This window comes from Diabrotica undecimpunctata, chromosome 10 (assembly GCF_040954645.1).
Source record: "Diabrotica undecimpunctata isolate CICGRU chromosome 10, icDiaUnde3, whole genome shotgun sequence".
Classification (NCBI taxonomy): Eukaryota; Metazoa; Arthropoda; class Insecta; order Coleoptera; family Chrysomelidae; genus Diabrotica; species Diabrotica undecimpunctata.
This window is the reverse complement of record NC_092812.1, coordinates 18,635,466-18,656,424: the sequence shown is the minus strand read 5'-3', so window position 1 is coordinate 18,656,424 and position 20,959 is coordinate 18,635,466. Positions and strand designations below refer to the sequence as shown.

Below are 20,959 nucleotides of genomic sequence, written 5' to 3'. Positions count from 1 at the left end.
ATTATTATATAATGAAGATTATGGTCATATGTGTATGGAAGACATTCAGGTATGACAATATCAAACAGATGCAAATGGTCTTTTATTCTTTTATAGAAAGGTTTAACAGAACCGTGATTTGCATTGAGGTTTGGGAAATTATCAGTAAAAGTATTTCTATAGGATTTTTTGCATTATCCTAAATTTTTGTGGCATACGTTAGACTAAGGTAAGCTCTTCTATCATTTAGTGTCGAGCTTATGTATCTGCAATAACCTCTGGCTTTATGCAACATCTTCTGTTACCCTATGTGACTACAAATAAAGTTTTCTACCGCAGACAACTTTGGTACTATGTATTTGGTGTACACAACATCAGTGGCAATGATGTTCCTATGTATACCTATCACGAAGGAATGGCCAAACCTGGTCAAAATGAAGTAACTTCCACGATATTTCATTATTTTAAGGATTCTATATTTGGTGAAATGGATGAAATGGTTTTTCTCTGATGGTTGCCCTGGTCAGAACAAAACCTACATCTTTATCCGCTTTTCATATATCCTAGTGGATGTACATTCATACTTACCTTACCTTTTCTATTTAAAGTGGTTAATGCTGGGAAAGAAATTGACTGGTTTCTTATGGACGAAAGTTAAGTATTTATTTTTAAAGCATCCAAAACCAAAAATTTCATTAAAACCAGCAAGAAAGTATCGAATATCTGAGAAGTATCCTGAACAAGTTTTAATACGTCAAAGTTATCACGGCCCATGGACACACCATTTTCCACACCGTTACTGAAAAAACAACACCAAAACAAATAACTCTGATACCAAATAAAGCGAAAAATAAAGTAAGTCAACCAAAGTTTTACGATTTAATAGAGTTAACTAAATATCTCAAGAGTCCTCTTAATAAAAAATTTTATCTTAAAATAGAACCAGAATCCGGGGAAACCAAGGACCATACTCCAGTCGTAGAACTATTTAGCGATGATAATAGCAGTGGTGGCGAATAGACATCATATAATTTTTTGTTATTCCTACGAGGATATCATATATGTATGAAAAGAACTGCATTATATAATGCAATGATATACTTTGGAATCCCACCTAAGTTAGTTAAGTTGACCCAACTAACAATGCAAAACTTAAGCTTATGCGATAGAATTGAAGGAGAAAACTCTACGTCCTTTGACATTAATAATGGTCTAAGACAGGGGGACGCGTTGGCGTGTCTCCTCTTTAATATTGCCTTGAAAAAGGCAATCAGACAATTAAATATTAAAATGAATGGAACTATTTTTTAATAGATCGACGCAAATTCTCGCATTCGCTGACGATATAGTTATAGTAGGCAGAAGTATGAGAGACATGGTGCAGTGTTTTACAAGGCTTGCGGACGCAGCAAGTGAATTAAGTATTTTTGAGAGACAGATTTTTGGGGCCGTAAATGAAAATCTTCTAAAAAAGATATTTTACACAGATGGAAAAAATACTGTGGACGACTAATGATGGAGGAAAGCACAGACGCCCCATCACGACAAGAAGATGCCAGTTTTGTGACGGAACCTGACGTACTCAAAAGTGAAGTTGAAGCAGCAATTATGAGGCAAAAGAAAGCTGCCGGTCCAGATAACATACCTATTGAAATGATTTGGGCCCTAGATGACGTTGGAGTGGATATAATACATCAAATTTGTCAAAGAGTGTGGGAGACAGGTAAATGGCCTGAGGACTGGACACAATCACTATATATTCCCATACATAAAAAGGGAGCGAAAGATTTATGTAGCAACTATCGCACAATTGCTCTAATTGCGCATTGCAGTAAGATACTCTTACACATAATTCTCGAGAGGATAAAGCCCTTTTTACTACCTAATATTGCGGAGGAACAAGCAGGTTTCGTCCCCGGACGTGGTACTAGAGAACAAATTTTAAACGTACGGCAGATTGTAGAAAAATCCAGAGAATTCAACATCACAACATATTTGTGCTTCATAGATTATAGTAAAGCTTTCGATTTGGTCAACTGGAGTAAAATGTGGCAGGTTTTGTCTGAAATGGGAGTCCCCAATCATCTGATACTGCTAATTAAAAGCCTGTACAATAACAATTATGCCAGAGTTAGAATAAATGGGGAACTAACCGATAGTTTCAGGGTCACAAAGGGCGTGAGACAAGGCTGCATACTAAGCCCAATTCTATTTAACATCTATGGTGAATGGATAATGCGGAAAGCTACTGAGGACTGGAACGGTGGCATCACCATTGGCGGGAAGAAGATTTGCAACTTGAGATATGCAGATGATACTACTATCCTCGCTAGTTCTGAAGCTGAATTGATTCACCTGCTACAACGGATAGAAGACGTAAGCTTAACGATGGGCCTTAAAATAAACAAAGATAAAACGAGAATCATGATAATTGACAGAGCTAACAACAATCAAAATCATCTGGTCATGATAAACAATATCGCTGTTATAGATAAATTTGTGTATCTGGGCTCATTAATAACCAGAAGAAAGGAGGCTGTACTGAAGAAATAAAGCGGCGGTCAGCAATCGCAAAAAGCGCTATGGCAAAATTAACAAAAATTTGGAAAAGCCATGAAATAACTACCGATACAAAAATGAGACTAGTAAGAAGTGTAGTTTTTCCAGTTTTTACTTATGCATCGGAATGCTGGACCCTTACTGAGAAAGACAAAAAGAACATAGATGTATTTGAGATGTACTGCTGGAGACGAATGCTGAGAATACCATGGGTTGCCCGAAGAACAAATGAATCCATACTGGACCAGCTAAACATAAAGAAAAGACTAAGAACACAAATATCAGAACAAATAATAAGCTATTTTGGACATGTGCTTCAAAGAAATGGTCTTGAAAAACTTACCATCCAGGGAAAAGTAGAAGGCAAAAGAAATAGAGGTAGATCTCCCACACGATACACGGACCATATTGTTGCTACCATTGGCGCTCCATTGTCAGAATGTGCTAGAATGGCGGAAGATAGAAAAACGTGGAGGAACATTGGGAAATTTAGCTAATAGCTTCATGATATCACAATACCTGCATCAGGTCAACGACTAAGAAGAAGAAGAAGAAATGAAAATGGGCTATGGCGTCGAAGATACAACTTTGAACTATATCAGTTATACACCGATCCAGATATTGTGAAATTCGTTAAAATGCAGAGACTTAGATGGGCTGGACACATTGCTAGGATGTCAGATCACGAATACACGAAGAGATTAACATTTTAAAAACCAGAGGGCACAAGACACAGAGGACGACCACGAATGATATGGATTGATAATGTGGAAAAAGGCCTACAGATTCTAAGGGTTAGAAGATGGAGGGAAGTTGCCAGGAATCGACAGGAGTGGCGACTTCTTTGTGAGCAGGCCAAGATATACAACGGATTGTCGAGCCACTTATGATGATATTATTCATGTACATTTTCCAATATATTTTGCTAAGTATCTAGTGATTTTGGTTTAAAATATCAATAAAAATATGAAATCAACTTGTATAATATTGTTTTGATATCCACATTCCTTCTAATGAATATCTTAATAAAAGTAAGATGTTTTAGTAGTTGTCAAAACACTTGTATCTTCTGAAATTCTAGAAATTGGCAAAAGGGTTGTATTATCTAACATGTAAATTACGAACTGAGTAATTATTCATACATATAAATTAAATAGATCTTTAAAAAAATTTAATTTTTACAAGAAAAGTAACATTTTTTAGTCAAACTTTTAATTAAAAAAAAAATTTTTTGATTAAAAATCCTTTATAAAAGGTATATAATTAAAAAAACTCAATCGGGCTATATTACAAAACGTTTTCGAAATCCATATTCCATCATCAGTGCACTAGGTGGGTATACATGTATTGAGCCACTAAATATGTGGGTAAAAACCCATTACAAATTGTTTTTTAAAATTTGGTTTACATTATATGGTAATACATTATATGATGTTAGAGTTACCAGTGGATTTGGTAACATGGCGACGTAACGAGGTATAAATAACGTCACCATCCCAAGTAGGAGTATGTAAAGTTCCTCATGACTCAACCTGTATTAACATTTAAAATAAACATTTCACTTCCAGTCACAACATGAATAATTTGATATAAGGTTGAATACTCGAATAAATAAACTTTGATCAAATAGAACGCAAATATCGAACACAGTTAGTTTCCTAGAATTTTGAAATGTGCAGATCACATCACCATGATTGTGACTGCCCATCCAAGCTGTCATATGTCTCATGTCACCTTAAGATTTCCGTTAAGACCAGGAGCCATTCTTCTCCTGATATATATATATATATATATATATATATATATATATATATATATATATATATATATATATATATATATATATATATAGATCGGTTTAAAACGTTCTCCTACGTCTTCCGATACCCAGTTGCCACTCCTCTCGATTCATCCATAAGTCTTCTATGTCTCTGTCTTTCATTTTTCTATTGATGCCTTCTCTCCAACTAAGGAGGGGTCTTCCTCTTTGTTTTCTACCGCGAGGGATCCACATTAAGACTTGTTTGGGGAGACATTCTTCAGATATTCTCTGTAGATGACCGTACCATCTGAGTTGTTGGGTAACAATATCGTCTACTATTGTATGTTTTACTTTGTACTCTTTCTAGTCCAGATTTTCCAGCTGAACGTCTCCAGAAATCCATTTCCGTTGCCTCAAGTTTTCTATTGTATCTTTCCTTTATTTGCCATTATTCACTACTGTAGGTAATTATACTTTTAATGATTGTGTGTGACAAAGTGTATATGCTATTGTTGTTAATCAGCATTCCCGTATTTCTACATTTGCGTTTCCATAGTTTTAGAGTTTGTTCTAAATAAATTTTAAATAATGTCGGGGAGAGACAGCAGCCCTGTTTAAGGTCTTTATTCATTTGAAATCCACTCGACAGATTATTTCCAACCTTTACCTTTGAGTTAATATTAGCGTACAGTTCCTTCGTCGCATTTATTAAATTCATGCTTATGTGTGTTTTCTCTAACGCTTCCCATAATTTATAATGTGGTACGCTATCATAAGCCTTTCGTAGGTCTACATACAATAAATGTGCTTCTCTCTCCTGATGCCAATCCTAATGTAGCTTCGCCTTTTTAGAAATTTTAAGCTGTTTGTCCTTGTGTAGTGTAGTGTAATGTGCAATTTTATGTTTATGACATTCTCAACAGATTCTTGGATAAACCAAAATTGACGAAGTAAGTCTAAAACGTTATATCACATAAAAACGTTTATCAACCATCAACTTTGAGTTTTTTATCGAAGTTAATTAATTTTCTTCAGTCAAAAAAACGTTTCTGGGCTTATGTCAGATGCCCCTGAAGATGCTCTTGGAAGCGAAAGTACTTGGGCAAGATTTACTTAATAAACTGTGCTTGATATTTGCCTTTCATTTGATTAAAAAACATGAATAATGTTTACAATTATATTTAAATAGAATTATTTACAATTATAAAATACTTTAATATTATTAAATATCTATGATGCACAAAAGAAATATTCTCAATTATTAAAACATTCCGTTGATGAAATATCCACCATGAAGCCCTGATTTGTAGCCATAAGATCTGTTTTATGCTCACCTACTAACAAATAATCAAGATAAATTAGTGTAGATGAATTTAAAAGGCCCGTTTTATATTTACCTAAATCAGAGAAAGAAAAGTAATGTAAAATACGGGTCGGGTCCAACGCCAGCAAAAGAGTGTATTTCCATAAATAATAAATCCATTTCCAATCTATTAAAATTTAATTTTCTTACATAATACTAACTTAATTATACTTACTAATACATAAAAACTTCTCGCTTGTTATTGTATACTATACGCAATCACGTAACTATATACAATTTTCTATTTTCAAACTTCAGACACACTTTTCCTCTCTGCATGAAGATGTTAGTTCGTATTTACGACATTGAGTGACCCGTGGAACTCTTCACGAAAAAGTCATAAAACGTCCGAAAAGGTAGATAAAAATGGGTAGTAAACAATAGTTAGAGGATGTAAAGGTATAGTTAATTAGGGACCAAAACCTATCTCAAGAGTTTTACTACCCTAAGGATACTATTACGCTGATCAGTAAAAGAAATCAAATAAGTATAAAATATTTATTTATGTTATTGTAGTCACTGTAGTTATCAGGTACAACTTAAACATAATAAGAAAATTGTATGTTTGAAACATAAAGAAAACATTAAATCATATATGCTGCATACTCCTGTAGTCAAGATATTTTCACCTCATAGTAGTTAATTCATAACATTTTACTCAATAATTTATTATTTTATGGTAGAAAGAAATTACAATTTAGTATTCTATATTGGCAATATCGCGTTATGGTATAGTAAACGTGTCAAAACAGAAGTAAATCTTAGGATTTATAAAACAGCAATTCAAGAAATTATTATCTATAAAGCAGGTCATAAAACATGTCATAAAACTACAAAAAAGAATATTGGCATGCAAAAATCTCTGACAACTCTAAATTAAATATCCATTTAAAAGATGAATTGATAATAAAGAAGGGAAAAAAGAACTGCACTAATTATAAATGATCAAATTTAGATTAGGTTAGGCTCAGTATGAGTGGGCGCTTAATCACCGTTCCACTCAATCTAATCCGTGGCTCATCCCTAGGTTCAAATTGTCCTTTCAGCCAAACCTTTTTAACAAAGTCTATTATATCCTAAAGTGACACTTCTACGAAGACGTAGGGCTCGAGTTAATAATGCTCAATTGTATTGAGCCTTATCCTGTCCAAACACGTTCCACCGTCTCGTCATCAACCTGACAGAATCTTTTGGCATTACGGAGAATTCCCATGCAGCCAGAATGTGTAATTAAATTATTTTAATAAAAGGATTTTGACAAAAGTTGTATATAGTACGTTTGTCTCAGCTCTTGATATTTTTGTGTTTAATTGCGAAATCTAAAAAAATAGAACTAAGACAAAGAATGCTTAAGTTTGGTCCGTACTTTTGTATAGTGCAGAAGTGTGGACGCTAAAAGTATCGATCATGAACAAAATTGAAGTATTGGAAATGTGGGTTCATAGACGAATGCTGAAGATACCTTTGACAGCGACGAAAACTAATGAAGAAGTACTAAGGAGCGTCAACAAAGATAAAGAACTGCTAAAGACCATTAAACATCGAAAATTGTCTTATCTGGGACATATAGTAAGTGGAAGTCGATATAAAATATTACAACTGATCCTTAAAGGTAAAATAGAGGGCCGTAGAGGTGTAGGAAGATACCAAGTTTCTTGGTTAAAAAACATTCGTGAATGGACACAGATAACAAATGCAGGACAATTATCCCATATTGCAGAAGATCGAGAAGCCTTCGCAATGGTGATCGCCAACGTCGGATAATTCTGATATGGCACGCGAAGAAGAAGAAGAAAAGTTATAGATTACAGTTAAAGTGTACCAACATTATTTAGGACTGTAAGTTTAAATATTCGTAATAGTAAATAATTTTAATTTTTATTAGACAAGTATTTGTCAGCCCTCATAATATCACTATCCCAGGTTCTATTGAAATAAATTGTGAAAACACTACCTACAAAAGTTTTATATCTCAAGACAATCTATCTTCATTTCTTCTACTCCAATAATTTTACAACTTGCTACTGAAATGAAAAGAACTACAATTGCCGATTAGAATATTTCGACTAAAACTTCAACTGAAAAACCGTCGGAAGAAAAGGATCCACAAGTTTCACTCGAAATCACGAAAGAATCAACCTGTTTATCCGTGGAAAGAAACATTGAGGAAACGTTGTCTCCCCTCATCAAAAATATTGATGCAAATACTTAATTATTTCCTGTTCCACCCATATTTCACAAAATCGAAACCCAAAAACCAAAAAAATCCAAAAGAGCAGCATCAACCTTTGATCCTCTTAAATTATTCATAAATGAAAACTTCACATCATTTCTATTAAGCTATTTAAGATAGTCAATCATCTATCAAAATTGTCAAGGAATATAATTCCGATTTTCTTGGCCTAATAAATCTGTTAACCATAGCTTATCCATACATATCCGACAAAACTATGAAATATCTTTTCACCTGACCGAAAAATAAATTGCAGCTCTATCTAGGTAACGATATTACAGACAGGGAATTATTCACCCTCGATGCATAATTTTCAACTCTATACTACAGTGGAATATTGATGGACTATTTCATCGTTCAATCAGAACACTCGCCAGAAATAATATGCCTACAAGAAACCAATCTTATTCCTTCCAATATATACTTACCAAAACAATTCAACTGTTTTCGTAAAGATAGAACAAACATCAACTGCGCTACTGTGCGAGTGGCAATCTTGGTCAAACATTCAATAGACCATGAAGCGTTTCCACTCATAACAGATCTCGCAGCCATTGTGGCAAAAAATTTCAGAACCACATAGAACATTTTAGATCTGTAATATTTACTTGCCTTCTAATACACAAGTTAATTACGAAGACCTCTGCAAACTTCTTGATCAGATACCCACACCACGCACAATTTTAGGTGACCTGAATAGCCATAATACAATTTGGGGCTCACAAAATACAATTTTAAATGGCCAAATATTAGAAAACATTATTACAGATTTTCATCAAAACATTTTAAGTGATAACCCTACTAGATTTAATGTATCTTGTTCTTGATCTTTCTTTATGTGATCCTAACTTAACAATAGGTTTAGACTGGAAAGTAATGCCTTATACATATGGAAGTGATTACTTACCCATAGTTATTACTCCAAAATGAAAAACTAACAACGCAGATTGGGATTCATTTTCTCAATATATTGATAGTCACATATTCAGGGCCCAAATAATCAATGATATTGACGAAACCATTAAATCACTAAATGATTTAATTTTGGAAACAGCTCGATTGCACCTTGGTAAAACAAAACAAATACAGGGACGTACACTAGTACCTTGGTGGTCTAAAGAATTCGAAGAGGTCATAAAAAACAGTAAATCTGCTTTTAATAATTATAAAATGCACAAGACACTGCAAAACAGCATTGATTTCACAAGCAAAAGCACAGCTTACTATACCACACAAGGAAGTCTGGCAAAAAATTAGAAAAAATTGTAGTACTCCGCAGAGGACTTCTATCAAAGACCTAAAAGTACAAAATAAAATAATATCCACAGAGGAAGATATTGCAAACATTCTAGCGGATTTTAACGAAAGTCTCTTAACCGATAAGAATCCCCGTGCAGATTTTTCACATTCATCATCTGAAACCTATACTCTTCCTAATAATGAAAATCCTAATGTAACAATTAATAGTCGCATTACATTTCAAGAACTTAATTAAGTACTTTTATGTCTAAAAGATTTTTTTCTGGGCCCGATAATATTCCAACCATTTTTCTAAAACATCTTCCGGAATCAGCGAAATATTATTTACTTGATATATTTAATTTAATATGGATACAGCAGTGTTTTCTTTCAATATGGACTAATTCCTACATTATACTTCTTTTAAAAGACAATAAATCACGATATGGTATGGAATCATACAAGCCAATCTCCATTACTTGTTCCATGTGCAACTTATAAAAAAAAATCGTTAACAGTAGATTAATGTGGATATTAGAAAAAAATCGATTATTGATTACTGAACAAAATGGATTTAGACAGAATCGGTCAACGGTTGATAATATTCTGGAACTCGAAAGCGATATTATGAAATCGTTTGCAACTAATAGAAAATGTCTAAAAACGTTATATGAGTGGAATATCCGGGGACACTATGTATCGTTCATCAACAATTTTTTAATCAATGGGACTTTTCGGGTAAGAGTTTCAAATTCTTACTTGAAAATTCACTGCTTAACAAATGGAGTACTACAAGGTTCTGCTATTAGCCCAAGATTTCATTAATAGCCATTAATGATATTTTGAAAACCATGGAAAAACCTTTAAAAGCACGGATTTATGCTGACTATTTAATGGTATTTGTAAAGGGATAAATATAGATAGTATGACAAAATGTTTACAAAGTTTTATAAATACACTGGAAACATGGTCTCCATGTTTCCAGTGTATTCAAAGCCAGAATACTGGCTTTGAATTTTCTACTACAAGAACAAGACTCTTAGAGAAGGAAGTGTGTATATTATAGGGGTAAATATTAAAAATAATTGGTGCAAGGAACAGCCAATAAAACTAAACTACGTAAACTAGACATTATACTCACCAAAGCACTAAGAATGTGTATGGAACGGATGAAATCCACTCCTCTTAATTCCCTGAGAGCAGAAGTCCAAGAATGATCCTTAGGACTAAGCAGATCATTTTAGCTGAAAAAACGATGGTTAAATTACAAATGAAAGAATCACCTATCGTTAGCAATAATTTAAGCTAAACGAATATGATTTAACTAACCCTTTCTGGAGGATAAAAAACTCTCCTTCTATTTTTGCGAAGGACTAAGAATTGTGGCTCTAGAACAAAAAACACAAATAGAATTCGATTACTTCAGTTACTTTGCTCTATGTAATGTAAACATTCGTGATTACTCTGAATTAGCATCATATAAGTAATATTACAATTATACGCCAAATTTTGGTGCAACATCAAAATTTCCATGCAATTTATAGCGATGGGTCAAAATATACTGATGGAACAGGTTGTGCGTTTGTAATACCCAATCAGATACAAAAAAAATTTAAATTACAAAAACATACATCGATTTTTACAGCTGAAGCCATAGCAATACAAAAAGCATTAGAATATGTTCAACACGAAGATTATCAAAATGCAATTATTTTTACAGATTCACTTTCAGTTTTAAAAAATTTGAATTTCAATACCTCCAATCACATTAAACTTAACCTTAAAAATACTTTCATCGTCCCATCCTACACAACATAAATTGGCTGCCTACTATAGCATGTTACATAGATTAATGGAAATTCCTATGTCAAAATACAACTATAAGATATAATTAAATATCATTAAGCAAATAGCAGTAAACAATGGATACAAAGAAACAATTATTAAAATTTTAAATCAAAAACTACATAAAAAAGGTCTGAAATTAGTATTTGCATCACCAGAAAAAAACCCAGTACCTTCTGCTCGATTACATGTACAGGCAAGATATCAACAAAAAAAGCCAAACACATAAAAAAGAAAGGAATAACACCAGCTTTTAGAACAAACAACCACTTGGCAAATTTATTTAAAACAACAAGAGCCAAAATGAAAAGCACTTACACAGTGGTGTATACAATCTAAAATGTGGCGACTGGCCAAAAACTTACATCGGTCAAACTAGTAGAACTTTTAACAAACGTACAGCAGAACATAAAAGGGCTTTCAATAATGTAAAAACAGATTCTACATATGCACATTAAAATTACAATCTATCCAAAAATAAAGAATAATAAGTAGTCATAGCGTGTAGAAGCTTCTTCCAGTGGAGAGTTCCTTTTCTTTATTTAGCACATGTAAATGTTACTAATTTATTATGAACAGTTTAATTAAAAAGTGTGTAAGTAAAAAGCAATAAAATTGTATAACACAATCACAACTACATATCACATAATTAAGGGAGAATTTAAGATACGTTTGGTTTTGCTTTAACATTAAATCTGTTTCGTACATCATTTGGTTTGAAATGTTTCAGCCTACGCACTTCATTATTGTCTTCGAATAACCGCTTCTGAGTACATTGGGATGCACTTTTATGCGTTCACTATATTTGGCACTGTAACTTGTTACGACTTTTTTTACCAAAGGCACTTCCCGATCTTTTTCTATAGATGAGGATGAAATATCAATAAAAAATCAATAAAAATAATTTAATCCTGACCATCTAAAATCTCACCTGATAGGACAATGTACGGTGGACACCGACGCAGAAATGCAAGGCACGTTAAGAAGAAGAAGAACTGATAAAACAATAATTTTACTCATCTTTTGTTTCTCCCTTTTGATTTTTGTCTAATAATCATACAACAAACCAAATGCTTTCCAATACTAATAAAAATAAACCGAAGAAACTTTTAACTCTGTTTAACAACTTATATTTAATTTGTTTCACGTGAGGCAATGTAGTAAAAGACGTCCAGTAATGCGACCAAATGTAGATGGCGCTGTAGTCACGCACAGACCTAATTAATATAGTATAATAATTTCAGAACCACACTCCACACCTCGCGAGAATATCTTTGTACTGTTTTATTCATTAAAGCGTGAGGTGTAAAAGATTTGACTCGTTTGTGTCTTTATAGCGTTGACCGTTGTTGGAAGAATGGCCTCAGTGTCTGAGTGGTTGCGGGGTCCTTTTTGTACTGTTTGGGAAAAAATATAAAGACGAAGTTATAAAATTATTTATTATTTTACAGTACCTATAAAATAAACTATTCTTTCATGTCGAGTTTATTATAGAATTTTTGACTTTTTTGATTGTCGAAAAACACCGAAACGTTTCGAATTTTGTAATCGTGATATTATCAATAACAAATAATAATGAGTTTAGTATATCATATGCATTTAAAAATAATATTTGTTTCAGATACCGAGATGATACGTTGTGCTGGACAGACAGGTAAACATTTATAAATAATAAATATAGCGGATTATTATCATAAGAGACCGCATTCAACGACTTAATCAAAACAAAGTTCATTCCTAAAAAAATTTTATATATGAAAATAAATGCACTTTCGATTTACATAGAATTTTATCGTTATTATATTTTAGACAAAAACGGTTTTCAAATAATTATTTGGGATGCGTTTTGTTGCACTGTATTTCAAAGATGGATAATATATACAGGGTGCGGCAGATAAACGGCCAATTAGAAATATCTCGAGAAATAAAGGTAACTGAATGATGAAAATTAAAATGAAGGTTTTTTGAAGAGTGACCTATTTAATGAAAATATTTTCATCTATTTGCTACTTTTAGTTGCTTATAACTTCGTTTTTTTTTTAATTGGACATCCTGTATATTGTTTAATTTTAGAAATATTTATATTATTCTGAATATTTTTTGTTTAGATGCCCCTATACCTATTGTGAACTGTTTTTGAGTTATAATGGTTTTTATTTGAAAATTACACTTTTCTACCATGTATATAAAGTTCAATATCCTCTAACGTAATTTGAATAAAAGTTTAAATTCCTTAGGAACTTATTAACCACATACAGGATTATCGTTTACAGTGTAAAGTTGCCTTTTTTAATATACAGGGTGCTGTCAAAATTGGCATAAAACTGGCATCCTAAATTTTCATCCTAATTCCTTTTTTTTAAATGGTACACCCTGTATGTGATTTATTATTTTAGAAAAATATGTTTTTCACTATCAATATGTAATAGTATTTCCTATACCTATCTCTTTCAGATTTCAAATAAATTAACTTTATACATTTTTGTCACAAAAAATGTATTTATCAAAATAGTCTCTGGAATATTCTGACAAAAATATCAGTTATTGTTAATGTCTAATAGTAATATTGTTGTATGCCATGGGGTGACAGTTATAATAATAATTTGCCTAATATTCTTCACAAAATAATAACGGCTAATTTAGGATACGCAAATGATGATTTTTTAAATTTAATTATAATTTACGGTGAGTGTAACAGAATAGTTGTTCCAACTTTTTGTCGGACTAACATTATTTCATATATTATAAAATATAACGTTGGCTATTGAATAAACTTAAAAATAATCTGCAACTTTTTACAATCATAAACTTGTCAGGATGACACGTTTATCACGTTCCACAATTAAATCTTCTCCTGTTCCAGAGTTCCCTCATCATCATCCTCCCATCCCATACATCAAAGTTTGTCCGACTCGACACCGTTAAGCTGTGAGCAAATTTTCAGCTTGCTATTAATAAACTTTTTTTTGTTACGCGGGATCCAGTAGTAGTATTGTAATTAATTAGTATTTTTTCACGAAACTCTTCTACTGAATAATACAGCTGTTCAGAACTTTTATTCTCTATAAAATGATATGTGTTCGTTGGAGAATTAAATAACGTAACTCTGAATGAAATGCACAAATTTATTTAGATGTTAACAGTTTAGGGTATAAGACTATACTAACTTAAGAATTACAAACTATCCTAAAAACCTCTCATAGTTCTTGATAATATCGTAAACACCTCGAGATACTCAGCGTGGATGTTTATCATCTTCTAAGTAGTCTGAATATTGAGATAAAACACACACACACACACAGTGGCGTGCTCGCCATAACACCTCCCTCCTGAAGACCGAAGCTGGGGTGTCCAAGAAGGGCTTCTTTTGCAGCTTCGAAGTTTTGACTTGTAGACTTGTAGTGAAGAGCCTCTCATACTCCGTACAGGGCAGGTAGGTCCACATGGAACAAAAAAACCAACCGGCAATAACTTATTCTACTTTTGTTGTTACGAGAAAGCCGTAGATGAAGTGTACCACAAGGTAATCGAATTATATATTGCAGTCATTATTGATTAAAATTCCTTTATAATATGGATAATTAAAGCTCATATCTACTACTTGTCGTGTTACACTTCAACTTCGTTTAGTTAATCGCATCATAAAATGTTTTTACATTATTAAAATGAAATTTTCGAAATGATATACATTTCTGTCATTCTCATCGTATAGATATAAAATATTCTTATTGTTAACGTCTAAGATTTGCTCATTAGAGTAGGAGAAATTATTTAAATTTAAGTTAGTTTTAATATTCTCAAATTCGGTATATTCATTTTGTTTTTGATGGACATGGTTTAATCGAATTCTTGGCAGAGCTTCTAATTTTAGTTTACTTACAATAGTATCGATTTTTTCAGTTACGTCAATAACATTATTACTTCGGTCTTGATGTTCGTGTATATTATTTACACTAAGTATATTATGTTCCTGATCAGATTGAAACAATGGGATTTCCTCGCGATTAGCATATAAAGTATTTAAACCAAAGTCAATAACACATTTATTCTTTTCTAAAAAATCATAACCAAGTATTCCATCAAAAGGAGAATTTATGTCAACTATATAGAATTTTTGAACACCCGAAAATAGCTTAAAGTTTACGCTCTTTGTAACTTGAATTGATTCGTTATTAATACCAAATATTTCAAAATTTTCATGATTAAAGTGATAAGAGTCTAAAATTTTACCTGGTTTAAATATTGATATAGCTGCCCCTGAATCAATTAATAATTTTATATTCAAATTTTTAATATGCGCGTAAAGAAGCGGTTTATTTGCTACTTGGTAAACTGTAACGTTGTCAGCGGCACTTGCTCTAAAGAAATCCTGATCAACTTCGATTTCTATTTCTTTTTCTGAACTATCGTTGTCGCAATAGGTATTATGAACAACATTGTGAGATTGTGGTTTACGATAACATTTTTCTGCTTTATGTCCATATTGATGACAAACAGTGCACTTTGGAATGGTTAATTTAATTGGTGGATTTATCGATTGATTTGTTGAACCGGGATCAGAAAATGTTTTTGCGTACCTGCAGTACTTGAAAAAATTTCATTGTCATTATTTATAATTAATTTAGAAAAATTGTCATTTGTTTGTTTGAAATATTGTTGGTTTTCATAATCATTTAAAATTTGATTAATTTGAAGTAACGAACTAGGATTTAAAGAGCGAAGTATTTGACACAAAGGTTCTTTTATGCCCGTAATAGCGGTCAGAATTGTAGTCTTACTGTGAAAATTATTTAAACATTTTTTCTCAACATTGTTCAAATTTGAATCGTATTTGATAACTGTATTGATTCTTATTAATTGTTTTTCAATTCTATCAACGAAATTTGTAGGTTTTTCATTAGAACGTTGTTTAAAATGACATAACTCAAAATTTAGACACTGCAAATCCAAATTTTCACCAAACTGAGAAAGGAGAGCATTTTTTATCTCTTGCCATGTCGAAAATTCTTTCGAGCCAATGAAATCAAGAGCTTTTCCCTCTAACCTGCTTTTTACAATAAAAGGAAAAATTTGCAATTCCTCTGGGTCAAATTTTGCAAAAATGAAATCAACAGAAACTATAAAATAATGTAATTTTTAAGAGGACCCATCAAAAACATTTATAAGCTTGATAGCTTTGTCACAATTAATATAATTATTAGAAGTGGTAGCGGAAATTATTGGCGTAGTTGCTGTTACGTCGTTAGTTGCCATTGTATTATCAAAAATAAATTAAACAATTAAAAAAAATGCAAATACTAGATATGATAGCTTAAAAGTTTGAAAATTGCGAAACAGAGTAAATAAAAAAAAATGAAAACAAATAAAAAAATTAATATAATTCGACTAACCTCAAGTACTTCCGTGAGAACGTGGCTTTACACCGGAACTGGTCGAAAACGTTGCAGCGTCTCAGATCAAGTGGATTTACACTGGAACGGGTAGAGAACGGGTGGAGAACGTTGTACCTTCTGGATCAACTGGGTTTACACTGGAACTGGTCGAAATTCTAAACTGTATGTAGTCGGAATGGTAGCCGAGATGTTGTTGCTTCTTCTGTTGAAATGCTTCACCGTTTCCAGGGTCGAGTGGCTTTTCACTGAAGCTGGTAGAGAAGATTTCACGAAGTTGCTAATTGCGCCTCCCCAGAACTTCCGAATTACTTTGTGGCTTTACACAACAAGTGGCCTTACACTTGGAATTCTTCGAAGTTGCTTACGGGTTCATTCAGTTTTCCTTCCTCGTGGCCTTACACTCGGAACTCAAATACTAAGTCACTAATTCTCCAATTTTCCAATTAACGATAAAAATCGATTAAAAAAAGGCTTTACTTTTTCTAATTGGAAATCCTACTGACTGCGCCACTTTTATTCTCTATAAAATGATATGTGTTCGTTGGAGAATTAAATAACGTAACTCTGAATGAAATGCACAAATTTATTTAGATGTTAACAGTTTAGGGTATAAGACTATACTAACTTAAGAATTACAAACTATCCTAAAAACCTCTCATAGTTCTTGATAATATCGTAAACACCTCGAGATACTCAGCGTGGATGTTTATCATCTTCTAAGTAGTCTGAATATTGAGATAAAACACACACACACACACAGTGGCGTGCTCGCCATAACACTTTTATCCTCTATAAAATGATATGTGTTCGTTGGAGAATTAAATAACGTAACTCTGAATGAAATGTACAAATTTATTTAGATGTTAACAGTTTAGGGTATAAGACTATACTAACTTAAGAATTACAAACTATCCTATCATAAACTTGTCAGGATGACACGTTTATCACGTTCCACAATTAAATCTTCTCCTGTTCCAGAGTTCCCTCATCATCATCCTCCCATCCCATACATCAAAGTTTCATAAACTTGTCAGGATGACACGTTTATCACGTTCCACAATTAAATCTTCTCCTGTTCCAGAGTTCCCTCATCATCATCCTCCCATCCCATACATCAAAGTTTGTCCGACTCGACACCGTTAAGCTGTGAGCAAATTTTCAGCTTGCTATTAATAAACTTTTTTTTGTTACGCGGGATCCAGTAGTAGTACTGTAATTAATTAGTATTTTTTTACGAAACTCTTCTACTGAATAATACAGCTGTTCAGATAGATAGGCTTTTGTCATTTTAGTGTTTGACCACACGGCACTCGAGGACGTGGGCCCCTATTGCCCGTTTTTTTAGTTTTTGTTAGTATTTTTGTTAACTTGCGCCTTTTGTTAGTATTTTATTGATTTGTGTTGGTCTTTTGTGCTTCGATCGATGGAACGCATCGTACCTTATTATCTGTCGCAGTATCGGGCTTGGGTGGTTCTCTAGCTCATCAAATTTTTTTCTGGTTTTTTCTTCCATGATATCTATTACCCTTATTTATTTCAGTTCTCTGAACAGGAAGCGTTAAGCAACGTTACTGGGTACATTTACAGCTTCCCTGAGGCTGTTATTCTGAGCTGCTTGTATCGTCTTTTTCTTGTTGTTACTTATGTATCCCCATGTAAGAGATGCATATGTAATTATTGGTAGTATGATATTTTTGATCAATCTTATTTTGGTCTTTATTCTTAGTTTGCTTCTTCTACCTGTAAGTCCTCTCTTACTCTTACTATAATATTACAACTCTGACTGTTGTTGTCTTTTGGATTGTGGCGTCCACGTGCTGCATAAATGTCAGTTCTTTGTCCGTTATGACTCAGAGGTATTATGCTTCTCTTTTCCAGTCCGTGGCGTTCACGTGCTATGTAAATGTTACTCCTTAGTCCACTATGACTCTGAGGTATTTCGCTTCTCTTTTCCATTCGATGAGACTGATTTACACCATCAGCTGTTTTTTGGGTTTCCTTTTCTATTTTTAAAGATAGCGGCTTGTGTCTTCATTACTCCATTCTTCTATCGTATCCAATGCTGTCTGTAGATTATTTACCGCTGTATCTAGTTTTCTATGTTTTGCCCCAATCGCTGTGTCGTCTGCATAAAGGCTGAGTAATATTCTTAGTATTATTGAGACATCGGTGGTGTATCTTGTATACAGTAAGGCTGACAGGACAGTCTGCTGTAGTACTCTGGCTTTCGGGACCCAGTGCTCAGATATGACTTGTCCTATCTGGACTCCGAACCTTCGGTTATCCAAGTACAAAGAGATTAGTCTCGTCATGGCCCCACTGTATCCGTAATCTATCATTTTGTACGTCAGTCCTTTATGCCACACTGTGTCGAATGCTTTGTTTACGTCAAGGAAGGCTGCTCCTGTGTATTGTGTGTCGTTGTGTATCTAAGTATCGCATTTGTTATATTGGCCAGGTATACACTCTTTCGCTGGTAGAACCTTCAGGGCTTGGTTAGTGATTTCGTCTGGATCAGGAATTATTCTTGGTGAACCATTTTTAGTTGACTATAATTTTAATTGACTTATTTCCTGTGGTCATGTAGGTGTAATTATCTAGTCTGATTATTCGAGCATATTTTTGTTTTCTTTGACTTCTTCGATGAAATCTATGTCTTCTTCTTGTTGATAATTAAATAAAAGCTCTCTCTTGAGAGTCTTCCTCATCACCTGGACTTTTTCTTAATTGGGATAGATAATTCCATTTTCTCCGTGTAGTGGGGGTATGTTTTCTGTCACTTCTTAGTATCCTTTGGAGTCTTAAAATATTTTGCATAATTTGACTCTGTTCCTCCATTTCTTGTACATGGTTGTTCTACCTTTGGCCTTTACCTTCTGTTAGCGTCTGTTTTTGTCTCCCTGGTTTATTGTTTTGCTGTTTCTCTTTTTGGTTCTATTCCTTTCCCTTATTATTTTTTTTTATTTCTTAGTTGATTTTTCTGAATCTGCTCGTATGTATTTATAGCTTTTTCTCAGCAGTGCTGTTTCTTAGTGCTTTTTTGATGATGTTGTCAAGCTCTGGAACTTTTTCTTTCAAATCTTGTGGATTTTTAATCGTTGGGATGTTGTTGATTCCAATACTGACAAGTCTTTTGTAGTTTGACCACTTTGTTTTTTTCATTTTTTGTTGTTGGGTTGTTTTCTTCCCATGTGCCTCATTTCTCTTATTATGTGATTTCCGGTCCTCCGTTTAATGTACGAATTTCTGCCTATAGTTGTAAGTTTTTAGCTAATAATATGTCTAAATAGATAGGTAAAGCATTCCCTGGGAAATAGGTAGGCTCGATGACCTCTATCGCCATGGTGTCTTCTTTGTCTACCAGATAATTGTTTAGTAATCTTCCGTTTCTGTTCATAATTCTTTCATTCCAGATTTGAGGTCTTGCATTTGGGTCGTCAATATTTTGGACGGCTTGTCGAATATAATATTAAGGTATAGGTACTGCAGAACACTTTTTGAACATAAGACGAATAATAGAAAAAACTAGGGAATTCAATATCCCACTATACATATGTTTTATAGATCACAGCAAAGCGTTTAATAGGGTCGAATGGAAATACTGATGACAGGTACCAAAACAAGTAGGCAAACAATGCTTAATTTAGCTTATAACTGAACTATAAGAACACACTACTGGAACAGTTAAAGTGCTAAACGAATTCCATCCAGGACAAGGTATCAGACAAGGATGTATACTATCTTCACAATTATTTAATATATATGGGGAGCATATTATAAGATCGCTTGAAGGATGCGTAAAGGGCGTCTCAATAAATGGCCGAAAAATTAACAACCCAAGTTTTGCAGATGACTCAGGCCTTCTTGCAAATAGTCAAGAAGAGTTGGTTGATCTCATTGTAGGTTTAACTGGTTGCAGTTAAACATATCAAAGACAAAGATCATAAAAGTGGATAGACTACATAACAAACATTCACGCATAACCACGATTGAGCGGTTTGAGTATGTGAGCTCATACTTGTATCTGACATAATTGATCACAAACACAGGGTAATAGGAAGAAATAAAGCAAAAGTGCCGAAGTAAATATGGCCAAAATATGAAAGGACTCTCAAATTTCACTAACATGAGGTTAATTAACTGCCTAATATTTCCAATACTGACATACGGATATAAATCTTGAACCCTACCACTAGCGGAAAGAAGAAAGATAGACGCCACTAATATGTACTGTTGAAGTTGGATTGTACGAGTTCCGTGGACCGACCACCGGACAAATAATTCAATTTTAAATTAACAAAAGGTCAACAAACGGTTCTTAAGGCAAAGTTCATCTGCAACAAATAAAATATTTTAGAAAGAAGATCCCCAATAAGATAAATCGACCAGAGACAGAAATCTTTAAAGACGGACAACACATGACATTACGATGACTACTACACTCCCTCCGGGGGTTCTGGACTGAAGAGAGAGTGATTGGTAAAGATAAAAATTCCCGCGATTTTAAAAGTGTTTGTTAATCTGCTACAATAATCAATCAATTAGTTGGGTCTTGAGAGAGGTATTTAGTGAATAGTTCCATAAAT

At 33.3% G+C, this 20,959-nt stretch overlaps 1 protein-coding gene across 1 annotated transcript in view; it reads left to right on the top strand.

Annotated features, from left to right (window-relative positions):
- The window catches only part of LOC140451639 (uncharacterized), a 246,998-nt gene that overhangs the window by 153,442 nt on the left and 72,597 nt on the right, over positions 1-20,959 (top strand). Inside the window, exon 2 of the mRNA XM_072545484.1 lies at positions 12,602-12,634. Within this exon, the coding sequence (XP_072401585.1) occupies positions 12,602-12,634 (33 nt within the window). The remainder of the gene's footprint in view (positions 1-12,601; positions 12,635-20,959) is intronic.